Here is a 27804-nt window from a genome sequence, read left to right on the forward strand (position 1 = left end):
TAAACTCAAACTCGTGGTCCTTATCGTAAGATGTGTCAAGATATTTTAAGTTATCTTTGTATGTCAAGATATAAAGACTGTACATAGAGTTTAGTTTTTTTTTATTGTAATCACAATGTATTCAAAAAGTAATCAAGATTATAAGGTATTTTGAAAATGTTGATTAAATCAAATTATATGTTATTCTAGTAGCTGATTTATGATAACAATGATTTCTTTAAAGAATGTAATCGAATACAGCTTATTTATGATTACAATTATCCAGGTCTGGTCATAAGACATATCCCTGAAGATTTTCGTTAAGCAAGCACCTGAGCAATAGTAAAGTACCAGTCTTGTTACAGTATAAAATATAGAGCCATAGAAGTGCAAGATGGCTAACTAGCCTTGGTATATTTTTTGTAGTGAATCAAGCACATTATCTTTAATATATTTACCTCCTCAACACTACTAATTAATTTCGTTATTTCTTCCTTCTCCAAATCAACTTTGCGCAAGTATTTGATTTGTTGTCGGATGATTACTTTGTAAGAAGGATCTGCTAGATCGACTAAGGCGTTTTCTAATTCAGTCCACGTTCTATTCAATAATGTCATAGGATAACACTTTATTGAATAAGCGTGGCAAATTTTACTTCTTGTTGTAGTAATTATATCCAATGTAGTGGTCTCGTTTGCGGACAATATTATCAAATTTCGAAGGAGAAACGATATTGCACTAATATCAAGTTCGTGAATCGCAATATTTTGTGTGACATATTTGTGAAGACACACTTGTATAACATCTCTGCCATTACGGAGAATGTGTGACTTATTTTCAGGACCATTATCAGCATAAAGCTTTTTGAATATCCAGTTGTCCATGTGACTCATTCGTTTAAAATTGTAACCTGCTGGTGGACAATCACAACATGATAACTTCTTAGATTGCCATAGATGAAATAGTTCATTTTTTTTTGTCATTAAGAAACTGTTTAATATTTCCGTTGTATGCTGCTAAAAGTTTATTTTGAGCAAAAGCAGTAAGAACGCCTGTACCTGTTTCGACAATACATTTATAAAGGCGTAATAATTCCCGTGACTCAGGTGTGCTAGTACTCATTCTAGTGTGCTGTGTTTCCGCTTATTATATATTTCATAAAAATACTAATATCTGGTATGACACACTATACTTTGAATACACAATCAATTGTTTTCATTATGCAAATGCGTCTCACATTTGTCTTATTGCAGAGAAAATCTGATAAAGGAAATCGAAAATCAGCAGTCTTCTTAGCCCCCTATACGCACATTTAAGATGGATCCTCACATGCCTCAGTAGTGCTGGCTCTGGTCGCTTTCCATGAATACAAATAAAACCGATGTTGTGTATTTATTCATCTGCTGTTGTTTATATTGTTCTTCTGTTGATATCTTCCGACGTTTTAGTTGATATATGCAATTATAAGAGGGTTTTAGTTAAACAAAGAAAAGATATTTATGATATTTGTGATATCATACAAGGAAGTTTATTCAAAAATAGATTTTGTTGAATTATGGGTAGTTCGTCCATTATATTCCTGTCGTTTATTTATATCCTGTTATTGATTAAACCGATATAATACCACTTTTAAATACTAGAAACATTGACTGTAACATTGTGTAAGCTTTGTTGATCTGCCATTAAATCAAACAAAAAGCATTGTGAGACATATTCATGATATTCATGATATTTCTTGTTCCTCACATTAAAAAAAAAAAGTTAAGAGGTAAAAAAGTCAATGAAGGGAAACAGAAACCTTTGACATGTTTGACTTATGGATAAATGTAGGTAGTACAATTTCAAAATAACAGACGGGCATTTCGTGTTATATTTCGGTTTGGTAATATAAAATTATATTAATTGATTAGTTGTCATTCAATGTAAAAACTCTTCAAAGATACCAGGCTTTTAATGTGGCACACCACACGCGCGTTTTGTTTACATACGAGTCATTAAAACAGTTGGGACAACTATAGTTCACATGGTACATAACATATAACAAGTTAAAGACTTTAAAAGTAAATCTATATTTGCACAAAAGACTGTAAACTATTTCAGCATTTTTGTTTAGTTGATATTGACCACATTTCTGTATTGTTTGGAAGCTTGTTGTATGCATGGTATGTTTATGTTTTGTCTTTTTTTTTAATGGTTTGTATTATTGGGCGCTAAAAAATAATACTTTAACTTGGTTTAAATCAAAACAAATCGGTATTTTGAATAGTTATTATATTTTGATATTTTGAATTTATTGAAGGATATGCTTAATTTATTCATAACGTATTCATACTTTAATTGTATCGTGTACCTGCAGCGCTTGACTGACTTGAACTTTATCAGGAACACCCAAACTAACACATTTGAAGCCAATGTATATGTGGGTTGTTTTTTCTGTTTGACATTGTCTTTGGAGTCTTCTGAATTGCTCTCGCATGCAGTATCGTTTACATATATGCTTCACTTAATCACATATCAGTTCTTCTCATGACTCTGATTCATCTTATAACGGTGTTGTCGGGTGGTTTTGGTAGAGCGAAGAAGACAGGTTTCTGTGAGCACTTTTTAACAGAATTGCATGGGAACTGAGTGGGGTTTTATTTATTTTTTTTGGTCTGCAAAATGAAAAATGACAGTACTTTTATGTGTAATCAAATAATTGTAAAGTTTTCAATCTACATCATTGAAACGTTGCAGAATGAATGAACATATACTAGAATTGAAAACTGACCTATTACTGTGGCATTGATTTTTCTTGTTACTGTGGTTTCTTATATATCATATGATAAAGAAGTTAGTTGTGTAATCATCATTGCTAATGGTGTTTTATATTCCCTGAGGGTATCACCAGCCCAGTTGTCAGCACTTCGGTGTTAACATGATTTTTTGTTATGGTCATAACGATAAATTAACTGTTAACAAAATAGTGAATTTTTGAAATACTACGGTTTTTCTATCTGAGTAAAAGATTACCTTAGCTATATTTGATTTTTTTTTTATGAATTTCGGTCCTCAATGCTCTTCAACATCGTACCTTTTTAGCCGCTTTAACTTTTTTGATTCGAGCGTTACTGATGAATCTTTTGTAGACAATACGCGGGTCTTGCGTAAATACTTCCTGGTATCTATGATGATTTATTTAGAACAGGTTTCATTAAACGAAACATGTATCTGATTACTGATCACCTCTACTTTGCACTTCATACTTTTATAGTATTGAACAACTTAAATCGCTGATTGACTTCCACCTAACCTGTCTGAAAACCCGTCAGTTATTGCAAACTAAAACAGCCGCAATACGGATATACTCACTTTAAGGTGTTGCTCCGCTTGCATCCGAGCTCCATAAACGACAAATGAATCTTCTCCCCTCTATTTCTGTAGCAGAAATCAAAAATTGAAAGAAATTTTACTGCGGCAGTATTGTCTTCAAATAAATCAAGGTCACGGTGCATTGTTAGACAGAACTGTATATGTTCTACAGGAATATAATCAGTCTAATCAAAAATAGAAAAACTCAGAGAAAATACACGATCTGGAAGCATACAGTAAGATCTGCAACATAAGTATTTTAAAACAATAAAATTAGAACTGAAATAGCTCAAATATCAACATTAAATCGTCAAGATACAAGTTTGATTTAAATTGGTGAAACTCACCCAGTTTGGAACTCGGCTTTTAATATTCAACACGTTCAAGGTGAAACGAAACGAGCTATTATCGGCAAGGATTTAAATAAAACCTACATGTTACAATCAAGGAAAGCAAAACTTGGTTCCAACAATATAGACACACTAAATTGACCGACGAGTCGTATAGAAGGTGGAAATTTGATTCATTTTATTACCAGATGTCTAGCTTTTGGTAACATTATTGAGAGTACATGGAATTGAAGGCATCTGAAAAGATTAGCATTTTATTCTACACTAAAATAATCAAGCAGGTTATCATATTATATATCGCGATAAGTGATACAACTGTCAGTGGTATCACTTCAGTCTATATATAGACGGTGCCATATGGTTTCATCACTTTGAGATTACAGTACAATTTGATAACAATTCATTGTTACATTAATAGTTGATATTGATAGTTTAAATTAAACATAACAACAGTTCGTATAGTATACCATTATAGGCCAACGTACGGTCTTTGACGGACAAATCAACGTTCTGAATCTATATAAAAATAGAGAGAAGCGGGAAACACGTATGAACCACATAAAAACGACAACAACTGAACATCAGGCTCCTGATTTAGGACAGGTGCAAACTAATGCAGCGGGTTTAAATGTTAACATAATATGTATACCAATCTTCACCCTAACTGAAATAATAGTGTAACATCACAACACAGAAAGAATCAATTGAAATGGCTTAATTGATAGATTGTTTTAATAATTTGTCATAATGAAATTATTATCATGCTTTTTTCAAAAATATAATATAAAGTATGGGTCACCGGACTTTTTTTTTTAAGTTACACATTGCTACATGAGCTACGGGTTTAGCAAAATTGTCAGATTTGGTATAGATTATGCATGGAAAACCCAATTGTGCTTGATAAAAAGAAAACTACATGATGGAATTTTAAGACACAATGTGAGAAGAAAGCTCTTATAACATGCTCTCAGATAAGAAAAAAATATGGTGTCACCGAACTTGTTTTCTTGCTACAGATAAGAATAGGTAAATTCACAACACTTTCTAGTATAAAAGTTACACTTAATTGATTTATCTCCCCTTATTTGGTAAAGTTGAGAGAAAAAAATTAATCAAACACAAATAAGTTTAAGGTGGTTTTGAGAAATTACAGCCGTAATTATGATAAAACACAATTTTTCTATATTTACACCAAAAGTCTTACACCTAAACTATATTGATACTCTCAAAAGCACATTTCATTAAAGATCTAGACCAATGTTAGGGGACGACCATTTGATATTCTGGGGGGGCCAGGAGGATTTTGAAAATAAATAACTCAGCCTTGATAATCCCAAAAATAAATGGTTTGTTCTGTGGCAGTTTGAAAATAAATTACCTGACTTGCAATGTGTTGAAAATAAATAACTCAGCAGGTCTATAGCTTATTGGGCCTTCAGCGGTTCCAAAACCCTTCAAAAATTTTTTGCCTCGATCCGCTCGGCAAAATAGGTTTGACAATACCTTTGGTAGACTAAGAGACTAGGTAAAACCAAACTAAATTAACTTAATAATACTATAATTGGGAATATAAATGATTCAGTTTGTTAAGAAAATTATAAAATACTTAATCTAATTATACCAATTGTCTTTTATAATATACTTATTTCTATGTATTTGTGTTTCGTTTGTCCTTTCTCACTATGTATTATCTTAAAATGTTTGTATATATTGTCCTCTTGTACACAAGTATGTGTCTGAGGTTATGAATGAAATCTATAATCTTAAAATTTCTGAAGGGGATAATGATCTACTAGTTCTGAATAAATGGTACTCAATGACTTGACTATACATGTATTAATGGTTTTCCTTTTTTAAATGGTTATTTGGATGGAGAGTTGTCTCATTTGACACTCACACCACATCTCGGCCTAAAAAATTGTATGTTTAATATAGTGGTAAAAATGGATAATTAGTCCCTTGCTTTAATGAAAATGAAAAATCTTGCTTCAATAGTGCAGAAAATAAATAATCTGTCCTCTCAGTTTACAAAAATAAATAACCGATCAAAAACAAATCCTCCTGGCCCCCACCAGAATATCAAATGGTCGTCCCCTTGTACCTGCTATTTCAAAATCCAAAATTGAGGAGGACTCCCGAGCCACCTTCGCTCGATCAAAAGACATATTAAAACAAACAATTGAACTATATATAGAGAATAATACATGGCAAAATCCGTATCATATGTCGTATCATCCCGAGACATCAATATCAGCCCAAGGGCCGTTAGGCCCGAGGGATGATATTGGTCGAGGGTGATACGGCATGTGATACGGATTTTGCCATGTATTATACGCTTTATCATATATTTCAACAGAAGAGTTTTATATTGTATGAACTGTTTTCTGATCCATAGCAATGGGTTACCTTCAGTTCTGCTTTTGTCTTGTTTCAAAGCTTTGAAATAACTGCTCAATTATTTATACGAAGCACCTAGGTTACCTTACAATCTGTTGTTTTGAAAATATTTTGTTTATTTTTGTATATATTTGAGTGTTTTGTATTTTTTATAGTTGCATTTAGTGTGCCAAAAAATTTGTTGTAAAAACTTGATGTTCGTGACGTCACATACAATATGAAAACTTGTTGTTCGTGACGTTACATACCACATATGACGTCATTCAAAAAAATGACCTATTTTTAGAAAAAAATTCTTAAGCAAAAAAAAAACAAAAAAAAATCTGACTTTAGTTAAAAAAAAAAAAAAAAAAAAAAAGGTATGCGATACGGATTTTACCATGCGATACGGGGTATGCGATACGGGTTTAGCCATGCGATACGGGGTATGCGATACAGGGTAGGTGATACAGACTGGAAAAAAGAACCTTTATTAGATATACAAAATAGCTGTATTTTGTACTAGATATATGATAAAAACGAATAAATTTTATCTATGACACAATATGTAAATACAAAATTAAATAAAATAAGGGTGAGATGTATAACAATTTCAGGAAGACAACCATGATCTGGAACAAAATGGCGACAGATACAATAATGTACACAGGAATAGTTTGACTACCCAGATATAAAAAATACCCTACGGTAAAATGTTCTTCAGGATAAGAAAGTAACAACAACTGCTGTGACATTTTTTCCACCGGATTAAATTTTATCCGGATGTGATTTTGCTTCAAATACAAATACACTCAACTGTTTTTTTTTTTTAAAATCCTTATTGGGTGTTGTTCTAATAAGTAGGAGGATGTTACAGAAAAGTGTAAATTTCCCTTCATCGTTTGTATACAAGGGTGACTTCCGGTCAACATTTTTACCATTTATAGTAATGTCAATATATTTTTCTTTATATCATATTAACTTCGGTACTGGCATGAAAATACGGATTTTTTGTGTTATTTAAATTTGCTGTTACAAAATATTAGAAATTATTATAAATTAAGGAATGTATCTCCCTCATGCAAAGCTCTGATTCCTTTCACGAATTTGACTATACTTTTTGGACCTTTAGGATTATAGCTCTTCATCTTTTATATAAGCTTTGGATTTCAAATATTTTGGCCACGAGCATCACTGAAGAGACACGTTTTGTCGAAATGCGCATCTGGTGCAACAAAATTGGTACCGTTGATTTTATTACTACCACTGGGTCGATGCCTCTGCTGGTGGACTATTAGTCCCCGAGGGTATCACCAGCCCAGTAGCCAGTACTTCGGTACTGGCATGAAAATACGGATTTTTTGTGTTATTTAAATTTGCTGTTACAAAATATTAGAAATTATTATAAATTAAGGAATGTATCTCCCTCATGCAAAGCTCTGATTCCTTTCACGAATTTGACTATACTTTTTGTTCCTTTAGGATTATAGCTCTTCATCTTTTATATAAGCTTTGGATTTCAAATATTTTGGCCACGAGCATCACTGAAGAGACACGTTTTGTCGAAATGCGCATCTGGTGCAACAAAATTGGTACCGTTGATTTTATTACTACCACTGGGTCGATGCCTCTGCTGGTGGACTATTAGTCCCCGAGGGTATCACCAGCCCAGTAGCCAGTACTTCGGTACTGGCATGAAAATACGGATTTTTTGTGTTATTTAAATTTGCTGTTACAAAATATTAGAAATTATTATAAATTAAGGAATGTATCTCCCTCATGCAAAGCTCTGATTCCTTTCACGAATTTGACTATACTTTTTGGACCTTTAGGATTATAGCTCTTCATCTTTTATATAAGCTTTGGATTTCAAATATTTTGGCCACGAGCATCACTGAAGAGACACGTTTTGTCGAAATGCGCATCTGGTGCAACAAAATTGGTACCGTTGATTTTATTAATTGTTATTGAATTGTCTTTAAGAATCATGTTCTGGATTTTGACCGGGCTTTTTATATTTTTGTGAATTTTAGTTCAAAGTTGAAAATTTCACTTCAATATTGGTATACCAGGGTGACTTCCGGTCAACTTTTTGCCCTTTTATAGTAATATATTTATTTTTTTCTTTCTATCATATTATTTGTCATTTAAATGTCTTTAAGAATCAATTTACAGACTTTGACCGGGATTTTTATTTTTTGGGGAATTTTAGTTCAAAGTTGAAAATTTGACTTCATCATTTATATACAAGGGTGACTTCCGGTCAACTTTTTGCCCTTTTATAGTAATATATTTATTTTTTTCATTCTATCATATTATTTGTCATTTAAATGTCTTTAAGAATCAATTTACAGACTTTGACCGGGTTATATGCTTTTTCGTGAATATAAGTTTCAATGTTTAAAAATGTGTTGCCAGAGTCACACTAAGAAACACTTCCGGTCAACTTTTCTGTAAAAAAGCATTTTCAAATATTATTTTTTTTAAATTTAATCTTATAGCCTATTATAATAGCTTTCAGAATCACTTTTATTTATTGATTTAGCTTCAGCGGTTCCAGAGATATTAGTTATAATACACCAATTTTTCACTTCCGCGTTTTAGACCCTCCCAGAAGTAAGAGGTGGTCACATGATTAGAAAATGGTGGATGATTTCAAGCTTTGTTACCCGTAACTTTATCACACATGATTTCATTTGGATTGATTTGTGTGCTTCTTGAGTCACAAGAAAAACACCAACGTAAGCCTAAGGGTAAAACTAATGATGTATCATAAATAGTTCTTCTCATCGAAGATCGGTCACGTTCAGAAATACAGTTGCCTGTTGCAGTGTTGGTTTTCTTCTCAATTTTCCTTCCAACAACAGTATGATCATGATGATATTTAATTTTAGTTTTTACATTGTAGGCTTTGAAAAACTATAATATGTTTAAAAAAATATAAAAACATCTTACAAAATATATCTTCACAAGTCTGCCCAAGCAGTTAGTGCAAACATGGTTAACCGCTTGGCATATATAAATCTATATTTTTAAAAGTGTGAGGGACTATAATATATATTCAAAGAAAAGTTTAAATAAGAAATTTCTGAAATACAATACAATGCAAGAAGGCACACTTCGATAAAGATTTAAAATTTATGATGCTTACAATGGTGACAGTGAGTTGGACAGTCATAACAGTATATCATTCTAAAGCATGCCTTGTATGAGGGTAGTAAAATAGCGGTCTGGGTTCCTACATTTTGTACAATGGGAATATATATTGTGGTTTGCTTACCTGCGCTGATGATGTTGCCCTGGTTGCAAATTAACCTTCAGTTCTCCAGTCAATGATAAGTGCAGTTGAAAACTACAGTATTTAATGAAAAATACAAACTCCAACCCACCAAGAGCCTTGTATTGAAAAATGTGCCCTCCACAAGAAATACAGACTTTGAATTTGAGATCAATAATACAGCTATGCTTCAGCCAAGCTCGGCTCCTCATATAGGAATTAAACACAGCTCTGACTTAAAGAAAACAATCAACATTCATATTGAAGGAAATACATGTATTTCTAAAGCCAGACGTACAATGTATAGCCTAATGGGGGCTGGTCTTCACGAAAAAAATGGGCTCAACCGAATTACTTGTCTACATATCTTTCAAATATATCAGGGATGATTCCACTATATAGTTTAGGGCCGCTGAGCGGCCCTAAAATTGGTCAGCGGCCCCCAAAAATGTATGTGAATATAAATTCCCAATTTAGGAAAATAAAATAAAAATTGGTATTTCCGGAAGAGTTTCCATCACTGATTACGGCAACTATAATTTTCCATAGTTTGTCGTCAAAACGTAGTAAAATCCGGATATATATCATAAGAATGTTGACTACGATCGCATTTTATTAACAACGATTTAATTATGTCAACATGAGGTAAACAATTTTAGCAGCCGGATTCAATTGGTTAAAATATTATGGCAGTATTTGATCTCGTATAAGTAGTTCGCTCAGCAGGTTGATCAAAAACATGCTTTTTGACAAAACGGGTGTCAAAGCAGACCTCGACAAAGAGCAAATTAAAATTTTTGTATAACATTGATGAATAAATTTTAATGGGCGCCGATCTCGTAAAAGCAGATCGCCCGTTATGTTTTTGTTGAAAATAATGTTGATGATAGACCATTCAAAAAATGAGCCCCCCCTCCCTGAAATACGATGTCATCATTATGGAACTGTTTCAAAAGATATAAAAATGATCCAAATAATTTTAAAGTTCACTGGTTCAATTGCTTTAAATATCTTATCAATTAAAGTAATAAACTTTTGTAATTGCTTTTCTTAATTCGACAATTGGCCAGTTCAATCTGAAATCCATTTGAAATCAAGGTAAGTTTATACAGATGATCTGTTGAAAAAATTACCCAATGGATGATTTTTTTCAGTGGTTAATATGGTAGCCGTTTTGCTCTATTTTCTAACCTCAAGATATATCATAAACTTTATAAGATATCGTATATAATAGTTCATTAGATATCTTATATACGGCAGATTTTACAATAAGAAGGAATTGTTGTTTTTTTGTATCCATCAAAAAAGCAATTGCTGAAACTGTGAAACAGACTGTGTAATGGAGTAATGCATTATGTTATTGAATAAAATGTGTCTTTCTGAGTAAATAAAAATAAAAATTACTCTGTGTTTGTGTTTTTTGTTAGAATTAGAGGGTTTTTAATTTCAAAATATTGGACATGGAATAGACATCATGACCTACTTTACTGACATCCAGCTTATTTGGAGTGGAATTTTGAAGTATTATTTATAAGTGGAGCCTAATAACATGGACTTATATTTTAATAAAAAGTCTTCTTTTGTGTTTCAATCATAACTTTAAGGCAGATTTTTATTGGTAAAGGCTAAAAAAGGTAATTAAATAATATTGTTGCTAACGTCACGTCTTTTCCGTCCATTGTGGTATGTCACGATCGCAATTTTCTTGTTGGTTCTCAGACAGCCCATTGAAGTTATTTTTATCCCTGGTTTTATAAATAATTGAAAATAGCAATCATATTAAATTTGGATGACGTAAGGGGGTCAAAGGACTTGAGGAATCAATATCATTGGCTGTTTTATTTTTTGCGAACGTTACTGCTCGAGGTTTCCGTCCAAATCAGTGTCACGTGAGCAACATATAGGGTGTGTTTGGATATACGCCTGAGGCAGCCTATGAAATATCAAACCATAGGTACCTATGGGTAACCATAGTCTGCCTCAGGCGTATATCCAAACACCCCCATATTTAGATCTGTAACTCTCCTGTATAGGAGTTACGATATCGCCCTTTGCAGAAATAGATTCAGAGTCAGTTCCTTCACATGATGGGGAAGCAAAGAAGGTAAGTTGTATGTAATATCGTTACAAGAGGACCTTAAATATATTCCGTCCATCAAAAAGACGTTCGCAACAAAACGTAATGTCATGATAGTAGATGTTGCTAATGTTACTATTACGAATTGGTTTCTTGTGGATTCATTTGATATAAAGTACACCTGCAAATGACATTCTGTATATTTAGAAATTCTAAACCAGACTGTACAATTTTATTACTCCAGGCATATATTAAACATCACTGTGTGCATACATTTTAACTTTTAAAGATGTTGTTGCTAATGTGACATGTCCAAATGTCGCTAACGTTACTAATTTATGTCTCCGTCACGTTAGCAACATGAAAGTAGGAGACAGAACACAATACTGTAAAATCTGCCATACGTAGTTTATAAGATATCTCAAATAATTTTCTTTATCAGATATCTTATAAATTATCTAAGATATCTTATAAACTATATGATATATCTTATAAACTATATATGATATCTTATACAAAGTATATTTTTAAGATATTTCATATAATTTATAAGATATCTTATATAATTTTCTAAATATGATATCCAATTAACTATATAAGATATCTTATATGAAAAATATGTATAAGATATTGCATATACTTTATAAGATATCTTATAAAGTTTTAAAACTTTATTGAATATATCAGATATCTCATATAATATATAAGATAGTTATAGCTTTTAAAAATGAATTATATATGATATCTCATATATTAAATGAGATCTCTTATATATTAGATAGGATATCTTATGTAAATCTCATATATTATATAAGATATCTTATATATTATGAGATGATTTGAAATTCGAATAAATAGCTTAACGGCTGGCCATATGTTTATGTTAGCTGGTATATTTGTTTTTGTAATAGGCCTCGTTTACCAAAGTTAAGATGATAGTGCATCATGTGTAATGATACTCATGTATTATAACTTCCCTGGTCTCAATCCAATAACTTCTTCAATCAGTGTACACATGTACAGGTGAAACTAAATATACATTTTCCATTTTTACAGGAAAATGATATTATTTCGTCTAAAATTGTATCGGCATGAAAAAATCCCAATTGGGATAAAAATTCCCAATTTGATATTCAAGGGACCATTTAAAAACACCTGGAATCATCCCTGTATATATATATCCTACCTGTCCTTATTTATGGACTAGATATATTACTTCCAGACAAAAAACTCATAGAGCCATTAGAAGTACTCTATAGGAAAGCAATCAAACAATTCCTATCACCATGATCACTGCCAAATAATACTGCAGATGCAGCTGTCTATACTATGACAGGAGTAATTCCGATACAAGGAACAAAACATAAAGCTGTCATAAATATCTTTAACAAAATATGTGGAATTGAATCCTCAACATACTCAATTTAGAAAAGGATCTAGCTGAACGACAACTACTTATGTCTGGTTTCAACTCTCAAAGCTGGTTCTTAAAAGCAAGATGAATTTCAGCCCAGTATAATCTACCTTCAGCTCGTGATCTAATGCTCAATACGATCAATAAAAATCAATGGAAAACACAAGTCAGAAAAGCAGTTGACAGTGTCTGGCATGATCAATTGAGAACAAAAGTATCCCTATATAGTTCTCTCAATTATATATCCACTAACAATATACTCTGGCGAAACACTCATCCTTGTCTTGCAAGTGTTGGCACATCATTTCAGGATATAAGTTGTCTTCAAACAAAACTAAAGCCTCTTACAGGAACCTACTATCTTCAAAGCAACAAAGCTTAGATAGTGTAGATCCAACCTGCTTACTATGCAAAGAATCCGCAGAAATGGTAGATCACTTCCTTCTTGAATGTAACACTTTGCATGAAACCTGCATGAACTTGAAAGCTTTCTTTGTAGCTTTAGAAACTGTACTAAATGCTTTAATCTTACCAACATTGTAATAGACGCACAGCTCATTTTAGATCTGAGTCACTTATTATGTGCTTGTGGTTGCAGATGCAAATGCACTGACAATTGTTTTATGGTAAAATACATGTACATATCCAGATAATTCAGTCAGGGGTACTACTTGTACAAGTGTATTTTATTTACTTGAAGAAGTGAAACAAAATACACACATATAAGTAAATGAATAATGTTTGAATAATCTCCCCTTAATTTTCTGAAAAATTTACTTGTATAAGTAAATTTTTCTTACAATCCCACAAAAATCCTCAAGTTTTTAGATCTTGTAAAATCATGCCTATAATGATTTTCCCCAGGTCTGCTCAAATTTTTTCATTAAAGTTCAATGTTTCATCTCATTATTTCATCAAAGAAACTGATTGAGCAAAGATCTTGTATATTTGTGCAAGGCAATCATAAATTGCTCCTTTGGGGCTTGTAAATGAGCAGTGTTAAGAAGATAACAGACAAATGGGACTTTCATTGTCCATGAAATTACACTTGAATGATTAGTAAAAACATCTGCCAAGGTTACACAATTTAAAATTCTATAAGAGCAAAGAAATCTTAAGAATTCAAGAAAAGAAGAAAGGATGATTTTTGTCGAGCTTTCGACTTTAGTCGAAAAAGCGAGACTAAGCGATCCTACATTCCGTCGGCGGCGGTGTCAACAAATATTCACTCTGTGGTTAAAGTTTTTGAAATTTTAATAACTTTCTTAAACTATCCTGGGTTTGTACCAAACTTGAACAGAAGCTTATTTATGATTATAAGATATCAGAAGTAAAGTTTGTAAAAAGATTACTCTTTTTTTTCTGTAATTTACTTTTAAATTGACCTAGATTTTCTTACAATCATAAAATAGTAACAAGAGGAATATTTTTATTGATTTTTTTCCTCATTGTTGTTGAGTCTGCGATTTACAGCAAAAATAGGCGAGACACTGGGTTACGCGGAACCCTTACAATTTTTTTAACTTATACTTATACAAGTAAAAAATTCTGAATGCCAAAGGGACATAACTAATTAGCCATTTTTTTTTTACCTATACAAGTAAATAAAATTCACTTGTAAAAGTATCCTAAAAATTTACTTATATATACATGTATGTGTATATTTTTTTTTAATTCTTCAAGTAAATAAAATACACTTGTACAAGTAGTACCCCTGACTGTAATTATGCTATGCATTTATACATGCCAAGAGAAATGAACTCTTAAAGACCTTTAAAATTTTCTTCTAGCAAGCACAAATTTCAAAGACTGTAGCCAACATACACCCCACAGGGCGTACATTTATATTTTTCTTTTTTATATTTTCAAACTAAGTGTATAGTATATAGACATATAGACTTCTTGAAAACATACTCATTGCGAAGTGCTCCTTTGAAGGAGGGATTTCCTAATACAGATACAGATTCAGAATGTCCTCTACTGTTAGGCGTCAAACAGTAATTTTCGGTAACTGTTAGGGTCCAATTGGTTAAAATTTTACTGAGATTCATCAAAATATTCGTAAAAATCAGTGGATGTTTTTATTGTCTATAGATATCATCATTTGGCCAGAATTTTTATCATTCTTCATCATGAAGGTATCCCCATTACTACCCGCAAGTATGGACTTTCAATGGAAATGCAAATAAATAAAAGCCACCTGAAATTTTTATCATGGTTTTCATTTTCTCTTCATCAACTGCCTGATTAATTAAATAAGTTATTTGTAATATTTTTCTCCAATGTGACCTATCAAATTAAACTTTTCAATGAGTTTGTACTTACATAACATGCACAAGCAACACAACAGGTGCCACATGTTGAAAACAGAATCTGCTGAGGCAGCAACCATTTGATTTGGGGGGGGGGGGGGGGGGGCTAAGGGTTTTTTTTTCGCAACAAGTCAAAAACAATTTTTTTCTTTCAATTTTAGCATTACATTTAGTGGCAGCTAAGGGTGAACAAACATTTTTTCTCAGAAACAAAAACAAATTATTTTTTCTCCAAAAACTGGAAACAAACCTTTTTTTCCAAAAAAAAACATAGCCCCCCCCCAGAAAATTAAATGGTTGCTGCCTTAACAATCTGGAGCAGGGTTGGCAAAAACCTGGGTTTTATGAGTATTGCCCACCCCAGCGGGAAATACTGGAAAACCCGGGTTTTACTGGGTTTTACCGGGTTATACTGGGTAATATGAAATACTGGCCTGAGGATTCAGTGATTTAAAAAATGCAATACACTTAAGATATTCATAAACCCATTTTGATTTATAAATCAGTATCATTCTTGTTTAAGAGACTTACATGTATAATACAAGTTTATACATTTGAAAATGTATTATTCAAGCAACTCTGAGACAAGTGTACAAGAAGACACTTTAGACAAACATAAATAGCAAACAGCCTTTCTCAATATTTATCCTAAAAATTTATTAAATCACCCTTCTGTCTAGATTGGTCAGACTGTTAACATTCATGTAGAGCCAAAGAATTCATTTATTTCAAATATAAATAACTAATATTAAGAATTAACTATGGAATGTAAGAACAAATTCTTTTAAATAATATCTATGTACATCAGTCATCACTAATTAGTAAGTAACTATTCAGATTAGAATACGTCTCGGTTATTGTATAGAAAGGTATATACTATGAAAATTAGAGCGCGGGGCTTTGTCCCAAGCTCTTATTTTCATAGTATATACCTTTCTATACAATATCCAATTTAGCACATATTTACAATTTGAGTAATCCTGTAATTAGTCTATTGACATGTTTTGGCTGACTGGATGTAGCTTATTACGTAGTTTTATAAATGTACTCACTCTAATATCATTGTAAAAATGGGATTTCAAAAGATCCATGAATTTAGAATGTAAAGAAGGTAGCTGCTGGTGTAAGTATATGTTTATTTGATATAAAGCGTTGTTTTACTTTACATGTACTTATTTACATGGTAAGATGACAAAATGAGTTCACCAAGAGCAGATAATTTTCAAATTGCAGTGAAAGCTTTACATTCTTGAAACATTTTTTATACGACCGCAAATTTTGAAAAAATTTTCGTCGTATATTGCTATCACGTTGGCGTCGTCGTCGTCGTCGTCGTCGTCGTCGTCCGAATACTTTTAGTTTTCGCACTCTAACTTTAGTAAAAGTGAATAGAAATCTATAAAATTTTAACACAAGGTTTATGACCATAAAAGGAAGGCTGGTATTGATTTTGGGAGTTTTGGTCCCAACATTTTAGGAATTAGGGGCCAAAAAGGGCCCAAATAAGCATTTTCTTGGTTTTCGCACTATAACTTTAGTTTAAGTTAATAGAAATCTATGAAATTTTGACACAAGGTTTATGACCACAAAAGAAAGGTTGGGATTGATTTTGGGAGTTTTGGTATCAACAGTTTAGGAATTAGGGGTCAAAAAAGGGCCCAAATAAGCATTATTCTTGGTTTTCACACAATAACTTTAGTTAAAGTAAATAGAAATCAATGAAATTTAAACACAATGTTTATGACCACAAAAGGAAGGTTGGTAATGATTTTGGGAGTTTCGGTCCCAACAGTTTAGGAATTAGGGGCCAAAAAGGGACCCAAATAAGCATTTTTCTTGGTTTTCACACCATAGCGTTAGTATAAGTAAGTAGAAATCAATGAAATTTAAACACAAGGTTTATGACTATAAAAAGGAAGGTTGGTATTGATTTTGGGAGTGTTGGTCCCAACAGTTAAAAAGGGGCCCAAAGGGTCCAAAAATTAAACTTTGTTTGATTTCATCAAAATTGAATAATTGGGGTTCTTTAATATGCCGAATCGAACTGTGTATGTAGATTCTTAATTTTTGGTCCCGTTTTCAAATTGGTCTACATGAAGGTCCAAAGGGTCCAAAATTAAACTTAGTTTGATTTTAACAAAAATTGAAACCTTGGGGTTCTTTGATATGCTGAATCTAAAAATGTACTTAGATTTTTGATTATTGGCCCAGTTTTCAAGTTGGCCCAAATCGAGGTCCAAAATTAAACATTGTTTGATTTCATCAAAAATTGAATAATTGGGGTTCTTTGATATGCCAAATCTAACTGTGTATGTAGATTCTTAATTTTTGGTCCAGTTTTAAAATTGATCTAAATTAAAGTGCAAAGGGTCCAAAATTAAACTAAGTTTGATTTTAACAAAAATTAAATTCTTGGGCCTCTTTGATATGCTGAATCTAAACATGTACTTAGATTTTTGATTATGGGCCCAGTTTTCAAGTTGGTCCAAATCAGGATCTAAAATTATTATATTAAGTATTGTGCAATAGCAAGTCTTTTCAATTGCACAGTATTGTGCAATGGCAAGAAATATCTAATTTCACAATATTGTGAAATAGCAATTTTTTTTTTAATTAAGAGTTATCTTTCTTTGTCCAGTATAGTAAGCAAGAAATATCTGCAAGATTTTTTTTTAATTGGAGTTATCTTTCTTTGTCCAGAATCAACTTAAATCTTTGTTATATACAATATACAATGTATATTCACTTTTTACTACCAACTGATAAATTTAAATAATCTTTACCATTCATTGCATGATAACAAGCAGTTTTTTTACATCTTAATATTTTATGATGTATTTAAATGAGTAGTAATTGTTGCAAACTCCATTAGAATATTTTAATTGAAATTAGTTTTGGAATAAGGGAAAGGGGGATGTGATTTAAAAATTGGGTTCAATTTTTCTCATTTGAAATTTCATAAATAAAAAGAAAATTTCTTCAAACATTTTTTTGAGAGGATTAATATTCAACAGCATAGTGAATTGCTCTAAGAGAAAACAAAAATTTTAAGTTCATTTGAATACATTCATTCTGTGTCAGAAACCTATGCTGTGTCAACTATTTAATCACAATCCAAATTTAGAACGGAATCCAGCCTGAATGTTGTGTCCATACTTGCCCCAACCGTTCAGGGTTCAACCTCTGCGGTCGTATAAAGCTACGCCCTGCGGAGCATCTGGTTTAATTTCACATAAAACCTAAATCTATCTTGAAAATGCTTTTGAATGAGTACAAACAGTTTGATCCCCCTCCCACAACTTTGGTTGAAATACCTTTTAAAAATGGCTGGATCTGCCCCTGGTATGTACCCATAGGTAGTCTGGTGGATAGTTTATATGCATGAAATATTTGTCACTGGACATTAGTCAACCAATTATCGATCAATTTATGACTAAATATATCAAATTGCTTTATTCATAATTTCCCTTCAAAAGATTCATGGTTGACTCTTTTTGTGAGCAAAGTAATTGCATGGAAGATAAAGGATTACAGATTTTAGATTGAGTTGTACTTTAATTAAGGTATAAAGCATTATTTTAATGAAAGAAACTTTTGTAATTGTCAAAACAAAATTTAGATCAAAAGATGGATTAGTAGGATGTTAAAAATCTGTTTGAAAACTAATTACAAACTATTTAGTTATATTTGGAACCCAGAATTTATTTCAAAATTGCCAGTAGCAAGTTTTGTTCTAATATCCTGATTACAATACAATGAAATCTTACCCTTGTGGTCATTCATGCGTAGTTACTTAGTACACGGGAAAAGTATGTACTATGAAAATTAGAAGGCAAATTCATGCAATATGATTGGACGAGAAGTTGTAAGTATGTGCTAAAGATATGTTTATACAAATGTATAACAATAATATGCCTTTTCATTTCTATAAGTTAATGACATGACCCTGTAGGGTGTTTATTTAGCAATATGATTGTATTTCTATTTGAATTAACCACACTGCAATAAAATTTATTTTTTGGCAAAGTTAGAATTATTGAAACAATGCTAGAAAATTAATGAGGTATCCTAAAATGTGAAAATCTTGTATTCTGCCTACATAGAATAAGGGAAGAAGAGAATGAAATTGAATTTTCAATCTTGTAGCAATGACTCTCAATGGTAATATGCATAAAATGTATATATTTAGCTATAATACTATGAAACTAACACAAGTCTTTACTCTTTTGTGTTGAAATAAGCGTAAAAAATCATCTTGCCCAGTATTGCCCAATAATACCCATTTCAGGGAGTATGGCCCAGCCCGGGAAAACCCAGATTTTCCCACCTGGGTTTTCCCAGGTGGGTAATACTTTGCCAACCCTTATCTGGAGCACCTGAAACAAACCCTAGTTTTTGGTAGGGTTTGTGTTGCTAAATTTGTAGTTTGTGTTTTGTGTATTGTTGTTTGTCATTTTTCTTTTTCTGTCATGCATCAAACATTTGTCTACAACAATGTCAGTTTCTTTTTCAATTTGAAAGTCTGAATATATCATTCCGTATCTTTGGCCTCTTGTCTAAAATGGGATATCATTAAATATCTCAGAGTTCTTCTTGTGTCTTTTCAGACTTCATACACAGCTGCCTCAGTATACTTGTATAATGCTGTGATATAGTATATAGTCAGCATGTGAATACATTTCAAGACAGTTTGACCAGTAACCATGACAACAGAAACAGATTCTCCAAGGGTTCTGCATACACAACCAATTGATATACAGGAGAGTGTCCGTAAGTTTTTCTTAATTTAAAAAAAGAGCCTTTCTAGTTTTCATTTGATTTACTTGCACTTATGGTATTTCAAACAAGGCCTCCATTGCATCAGGGAGTTGTAATGCTATCATCCCCTCTAGTCCAAATTAATTATTATGGCATGATTGTGGCAATGCGTAACTATATAAAAAAAGGAGTTTTGTTATGATTACCAATGAGGCAAGTAGTCGCCAGAATTCAAGTGGTTGTAAGTAATAATTGTTTTATGAAAGGCACATATATTTAATATAAAAAAGAAGATGTGGTATGTTTACCAATGAGGCAAAATGACACAGAAATTAAAGGTCACTTTACTTTACAGCCTTCACCTAGAAAAGCCCATACCGCATACTGGGCTATAAAAGGCCATGAAATGACAAATGCAAAACTTTCAAACAAGAACATTAATGGCCTAATTGATAACAAAAAATGAATGAAAAACAAATATGTTACACATCAACAAATGACAACCACTGAATTACAGGCTCTTGACATAAAACAGGCACATAAAGTAACTGCTTTGTTGAGAGTTTGAATTTCAAAAACTTACAATATTAGTGATTGAGAAATAATCTGATTTTAATTTTGACTTATATATGTATATATAAATACTTCCTGAAGTTAAGATCCTTTATTTACATTAGATTCATAATTTACCATTGTTAAGGTCAGGGCAGTATATGAAAAGTGTTTTACCTTTGATTATCAGAAATCCCCTTTTATCCATCACTGTGCTTAAATAGGGTTACTGTAAATTCAGAAATTATTGTGTGCATTTTAAAATATTATTATTGCCATGTTTCACGAATTGACTAAGTATGTGGATTTTAAAAAAATGTGCATAAAAATTGAAATGTATGTTTCAGTTATTAAAATGCAAAATCTTATTATTGGGATACTCACCCGATTGCATTAATCACATTATTAAAACCTTGCAAAAATTTATAAATTTACAGTACTTTTATTTAAGGTTACCCGTTTTTTTATAAAATGAAAATGGTATTGTTTATTTAACTTTGATTTTTATAACAATTAAGAAAAAATTATTATCACGATGGATATTGAAATAAAAGTTGTACACATGTCTAAATTAAGGTTCAGATGACCTGACAGAGCTGGTCAAAGATTTGTCACCTTCGTCCCAAGCCAGGACTATTCTATTATTACAAAGTCTTAGGAAGAATGAGGGTGAGTATCTAAATATGAATATAGAGTTAAGGTGGTACATAACAGGACAGGGAGATAACTCTGTAGAAATCAGATGAAAGTTTTAATCATTTTATAATGTTAAGGAGATATTAGCTTCTCAATGATCAAAATTAGGGTTTGCCAAACTGCTATGTATCAAATGAAATTTTTCAGATAAAGTGTGTGGTTCAAGGTTATTTTTTAAATTTATTTTGTCAAAGAGTCCAAGTAAATATTTTGTAAACATTTTTCTGAAATTTAAATGTGCGAAATAAATTTAAGTCAAGGTGTTTGCTACCACCTTATAGGACTATTATTATTAAGGTTTTTTTATAAGTTTATGGAGACTTAAAAAATCATTCAAAATGTTGAATGAAAACGAATATTGCCATCACACTTTTTTTTTAAACGATTGAATAGATGACTTAATATAACCATGATAAAAACTTATCAAACTTGAAAATGATTGGTTGTATTGGTGGAGTGTTGTTTAGACCTGTAGGTCACCTATAGCTGCCCCCTACTTCTTGTTTTCCAGTATTTTGAACAGGTTGAATAAAATCAACTCTGTCTTTACACTTTTCTCAAAAGCTATGGAACTCGAAGATTTCATATATTATCATACATTTATGGATTAGGGATATGTTTAGAACAACACTATATGCATAAGCCATTCCTTGGTTGTTGTTTTTTTAATGTTGAATATATATCTATAAACCTATCCATTATCCAATCAGCATACTCAAATAAAATGTCTTTTTTCATAATTTAAGGAAAAGAATATAACTTAAGGTACCGGTATATATGTATAATTCACTTGTATATGTTATAAACAGTTAACTCATACAAACTAACATATATGAAAAGATAAATGAAAAGATATATATATATGTAACATGTAATCATTCTTGACTTCCTAAAATCATTTATCCTTTCAGATGATTCAAATGCTTATATATATATTTAGTAACACCGTAGCAATTTCACACGTTCTTGAACATATTATAAGAATGTGACATAATCTTTAGATATCACAAGTACACTACAGTAAAATAGATTAACAGTTATACTGTCAATGAATGCTGTGATTTGTATTAATTTGCTTTTAAATAAAAGAGCTATAAATGCTATGGTTATGGATTGTTTTTTAACAGCCATAATGCCTTTAGACAGTAATGCAAAAACAAATTTATGAATGTAAATAGTAAATACAAAAAAGAAGATGTGGTATGATTGCCAATGAGATAACTTCTCTACAAGAAACCTTTTTACCTTCAGCCTATGTGTAAAGGAGATTAAAGATTGAAATGGTAATTTTTGTTCTTTATTGATATTCAATCTACAAATAAGTGTGTATTTTTTGTTTTAATATTACCATAATTTATTTTAAGATCTTTTTGGAGCCATTACCGGTCCTTAAAAAAATTAACTTGATCATTAACATATATAGATGGAGTTATTTCAAATACTGTTCAGCCTAATTTACTTCTATATTTTACAACTAACAGTTGAGAATCTTAATTTTAATCACAAGTCTACAAATTTCTGCTGAATAAGGATAAATTATTTTTTTGTAGATTAAGACCAATTTTGCAAATTTGTATTTTGTTGAATACTTGAATTTATAGTTCACCTAAATTCACGTGAAAATTCATATGTTCAGCAACAATCCATTCCATTATTCATTATATATAAATTTTTAAAGCATACATACAGTATTTAAAATGACACACATCTCAGAATCATGATAGTGTTGAAGTTTATCAAAGAAACAAATAGATAAAAGTTAAACTGTTTTTTGTTCAATCAATACTTTTAGCTGTTATTGGTGTTGACGATCAGAAGAGACCAGTTATACAGTACAAAGATGAAAGATCAAGGTAGAAGTAGGATAATTAACTTCCAAATACATGTAGAATAAGGAGATAAGTATAGGTATTAGTGGCGGATCCAGAAACTTTTCCTAAGGGGGGCCCTCTGACTGACCTTAAAGGGGGAGCGGCACTCCAGTCATGCTTCAATGATTCCCTATATAATCAACCAATTTTTTCCCACGAAAGGGGGGGGGGGCGGCCCCCATGCCCCCCCCCTAGGTCCGCCTATGGGTATAAAAAGATGTGGTATTGAGTGACAATGAGACAACTCTACATCCATGTCACAATTTGTAAAAGTAAACCATTACAAGCCAAAGTATCGTCTCAACACAGAGCCTTGGCTAACACCAAACAGCAAGCTATAAAGCACAATAGGGCCCAAAAAATTACTAGTGTAAAAAAACCATTGAAACAGGAAAACCAATATTCTAATTATAATCTATATAAAAAAAACAAGAAACACTTATGAACCACATCAAAAAAAGACAACTGCTGAACATGATTAGATTGCCCATGACACAACTATCTACAGGAGACCAAAATTATAGAAATGTCATAGATGATAGATTTTGGTCAACGTAGGTCTACAGCAATGAGAAAAACCCATGCCACATATCAAGTTTTACATTGCACGGACATCTGTGACGCTCAAATCCAAAAAAGTCAAAAAGACCAAACAAAGTAGGAAGTGGAAGCCAGAATACCCAGAGAGAATCATTGATCTTCGACAGACAATCCCAGTTAATTAAAGAATGCAGTTAATGAATGCTAGTTATAGTACATTTTCTTTGCCATGGCATTATTGTTGTTTTGTTTTCAACTTATGAGTTTTACTTTTACATTGAGCTTGAATATCCCTTTGGTATTGTTCCCTTCTTCTCAAGTGTTATCTCTCTTCATTTTCTTATCCTAGGAAGCGCTATTGATCATAACACTCTTTGTTATTTCTTTCTCAGAAAACTATGGTGGGATGCATCCAATGCAAATATATTAACCAAGCCTCGGACAGATGATGATGTTCAGGTCAAGATGGACGCCTGTCTGGAAATGATTGATTATCTCAAGAAACATAAAGCTCCATCTGGTGTTGTATTAGACCCAACTCATGTAATATATGTATATTTCTTTATCAAACACTTCTTTGGTTCTGGTAAGTTAAAGGTTAATATTTACATTGTATGTATGTTTCATTATATTACATTATTTTGATTGGCTAACAGCAATCTCTCGCCTTTTGAAATTGACATTCATAACACAATAAAATGTAACATTCATAATGACACGAGGTCCTGCAATAAATTGCAGAGGTGTATTAAATAAAAACTTGATAGAATCATGTTTTCATGATCTTGGCTAAAAAATGTTATTATAAGTATTGAATGCCTCTTTTTGTAATTTCATAGGGTTTTAAAAGGGTTGACTGTGCACACATTTTTTTAATGAAGCACTTATGCTTCAAACAAAATGTACTTCGGTCAACACTTTTACACCCCAATGAATTTACAAAAAGAAGCATTCAATTCTTAAATATTAAATCTGGATGTGGAGCATAAAAGTTATTTTTATAAAGATTGAAAGTGGGTAAAATTGATCCTATACAAAGTGGGTATATAGTAAAGTCATGTGATTTATAGATGGTGACTGTCCAAACATTGTGTCTTATTTTCATGTACCATGCAAACATAAGCAATCTTTACATGGCATATATCAATCATTTACAATTCAAATGTCTGCCAAGAGAAATAAATCAAAATCATATCTTGTCAAATCAAATCATATATAATGTAAAACTGATTGAGACATTTTTTTTCCTTTCCAGGTCACTTCAAAAGCAGGTTATTACAGGGAAGGAAGGGAGTTTACCAAAACAAAAGATGTGTTAGGGAAAGGTAACTCTGCTGGAGATATTATTGTTATTAAGGATAAGACAACTCATTCAGAAAGTGCTCATAAAACGGTAAGATATTATTGTTATTTATTAAGAACAATACAACTTACAAATAAAATGCTCATTTCTAGATTCTGCCAGCCTAAAATGTAAATTTGGAGATGTGGTATGATTGCAAATGGGAAAACTATCCACCAAATACCAAATAAAACTGTAAGATATCTGAATTCTATAAGTTTACTTTATATAAATTAATATTCAAATTAGGAGATGTGATATGATTGCCAATGAGATAACTCTCCACCAAAGTTCAAATGAAGTGCATGTAAGCTATAATAGACAACCATATGGCCGTAAAGAGAAAAAAAAAACATCTCCAAAAGTCCCTGATGTGAAAAATATGAAACATATCATTTGAGAAAACTACTGCTTATATTTTTTTTTATTTTTTTTTGTGTGTACTTTTTGATTATAAGTGGGTTACTTATTTCAGGAACCACATTGTAATAGAAATCCTCATAGATTTTCATACAGAACTTGCCAAACATTAACATGAACAAAATCTAACATCCACAATTGGCCGTTTTAGAATCTAAAGGACTCGAGGTAATTTTATTGTTCGTACACCAAAATGAAAACAACGTCACGTCATTGGTTGAATTTCAATTGTTTAGGACGTTTTTAACCAATCAAGACGCTTTGGTGTATGCTTTTGAAAATATTACCCAGAATGCATTAGATTCTGAAACAGCGAATTTTAAAATACAACTTTTCATTAATCCATAAAAATTTTATCCACCCAAATCAATAGACCACTGTCAAGTTCATCCGTCACCGGCAAAAACTCGTCAATTATGCACGCCTTTATGACGTCATTTACCAGATAGAGGGGCTAGCCGGTATCCCTGCACTATTTACGTTCATCAAGCGTCTTAGTGATCGTCTTTGTGCAGGATAAACTAGAAATAATGGTTGCTCTGTAGGTACTTACTGACAATTCTCTAATGACAGCAGTGTTGATTGTCTATTTTCAGAATTCAATTTGCCGAATAATTCGTACAATATAGAATTATAATTTTCCAACCACTCGCTCAACATTGTAGGGAAGTGACGACACCCCCAAACGCACAGATGACGGTGATAAAGGCGTGTATAATTGACGAGTTTTTTCCGGTGACGGATGAACTCGAAAGTGGTCTATTGATTTATATCGGAGAGCTGTTGGACTAGACAAAAAATACATATTGTAGTGAATAAATTAACTATACTGTACATTTGTAGATGATGATCTCCTATTTTAGAGAGGAAGAAATTAGGGCATGGGTGGATTTGAATGAAACAGGCATTCCTCCTGCTCTTTACTGCTTCAAACTGGAGGGCAATAAAATTCATATCTTCATGGAGAAGATAGATAATGGTTGGTGTTACATTCTGGATGGGATTTTTAGAATAGAAAATAATGGGCAAAACATGCAGAGTAAAGGGCAAAAAAATATAGAATATAGAAAAATATGCCAAAAAAAGATTGTTTGCTATAAAACACACTGACATGAAAAATACGAAATAATTCAATTTAGAAAATTAATAGCCTAATTTATAGGAAAACAAATTACAAAAAACAAATATGACAGACATAAACGAAGGACAAGCATGGAGTTACAGCACAACATAAGAACAAACTATAAAAATCAGCTGAAAAATTGTCCATCAGATCAATATAGAAAAATATGTGTGTTTGTTTAAAAATATTATTGTTGTTAATTAAGGGTGTATATAAGAATTGTGGGATATAAACTAATGATTGATTGATTGTTCAACACCACTTTCAGCACTATTTAATATATTGTTGAGGCCAATTTTTAAAGGTAGAGGAAGCTGGAGTGTATTAATTCTGTTTCAATTTTTGTTAACTCTAATTTATGTATCTTATTATTGTATCTTTTTTTTTAATAAATTTTAAAAATTAAGAAATGAATATTTGTATTAGGATCATACAGTGAAACATGTATTTAATTTTATTTTAGGCATTACTTTGCGGGACATAATAGACACACACATGGGTAACATCAGAGCTGAAGATCCAAACTTAGCCAGACCTTTTTCATTATATGTCTTCCATGGTTTATTATCAGCTGTACATACTATGCATCAGAAAGGATGGACACACAGAGATCTTCATCGTAAGTTGAATGTAAGAAGATTTAAAACAAGCTAGGTGGACTGTCCATTTGAAATAAAGGCTGATGGTATCAAACAGACATTGAAAAAAAATTTTAAGTGAAAGAAAAGCTGATAAAGCCATCAATAATGACAGAAAAAAAATGATGGAGTCAAGGCATTACATTGGAAAATTATACTGTAGGTTTATATCAACAATATCTCAGACAAATTCTATAATGGTTGCCGATTGAATTTTTTAAAAGAGTTATGCTCCTTGGAAATAATAAATTTATTGAAAATGGCCTCACATGTACAATTCTATTAGGATTTTATAAAACTTATACTTTAGGTTAATATCAACAATGCCTGGGACAAGTTCTATAATGGTGGTTGATAGACTTTTAAACAAAAAGTTATTCCTGTGGGAAATATTAAATTTATTGAAAATTGCCACGTTAATGCTCTCACATGTACAATTTTGTACTGATTAAAGAAGTGAACTTACATGATCATCAAATTACATAAATTTGAATTGTAAAATTATTGTCTTGAGAATTCTACAGAATGAGTGTTATTTTTAGATACAGAGAAATGCCCCCAGAATTTAGAGAATACAGAATTTATGGATCCCCCATCCATCTCCTAACATCATACATTTTCAGATCAGATCTCAGAGGAATATTTGCTGGAAAATATATGATGAAAACTTAGAATAAGTTTCAAGATTATTTATTGTTGAAAATCTTATTGTAATAATGTACAGCATT

General features: G+C 31.7%; 1 protein-coding gene across 1 annotated transcript in view; it reads left to right on the forward strand.

Annotated features, from left to right (window-relative positions):
* The first annotated feature begins 8667 nt into the window (after positions 1 to 8667).
* The window catches only part of LOC134690771 (uncharacterized), a 28410-nt gene continuing 9273 nt past the window's right edge, over positions 8668 to 27804 (forward strand). The window contains exons 1-8 of the mRNA XM_063550814.1: positions 8668 to 8797; positions 19744 to 19906; positions 21023 to 21115; positions 22935 to 22995; positions 23946 to 24096; positions 24809 to 24946; positions 26159 to 26294; positions 26902 to 27057. Coding sequence (XP_063406884.1) covers positions 19840 to 19906; positions 21023 to 21115; positions 22935 to 22995; positions 23946 to 24096; positions 24809 to 24946; positions 26159 to 26294; positions 26902 to 27057 — 802 coding nt within the window. The 5' untranslated portion in view covers positions 8668 to 8797; positions 19744 to 19839. The remainder of the gene's footprint in view (positions 8798 to 19743; positions 19907 to 21022; positions 21116 to 22934; positions 22996 to 23945; positions 24097 to 24808; positions 24947 to 26158; positions 26295 to 26901; positions 27058 to 27804) is intronic.

The sequence above is a fragment of the Mytilus trossulus genome, chromosome 11, assembly GCF_036588685.1.
Source record: "Mytilus trossulus isolate FHL-02 chromosome 11, PNRI_Mtr1.1.1.hap1, whole genome shotgun sequence".
Lineage (NCBI taxonomy): Eukaryota > Metazoa > Mollusca > Bivalvia > Mytilida > Mytilidae > Mytilus > Mytilus trossulus.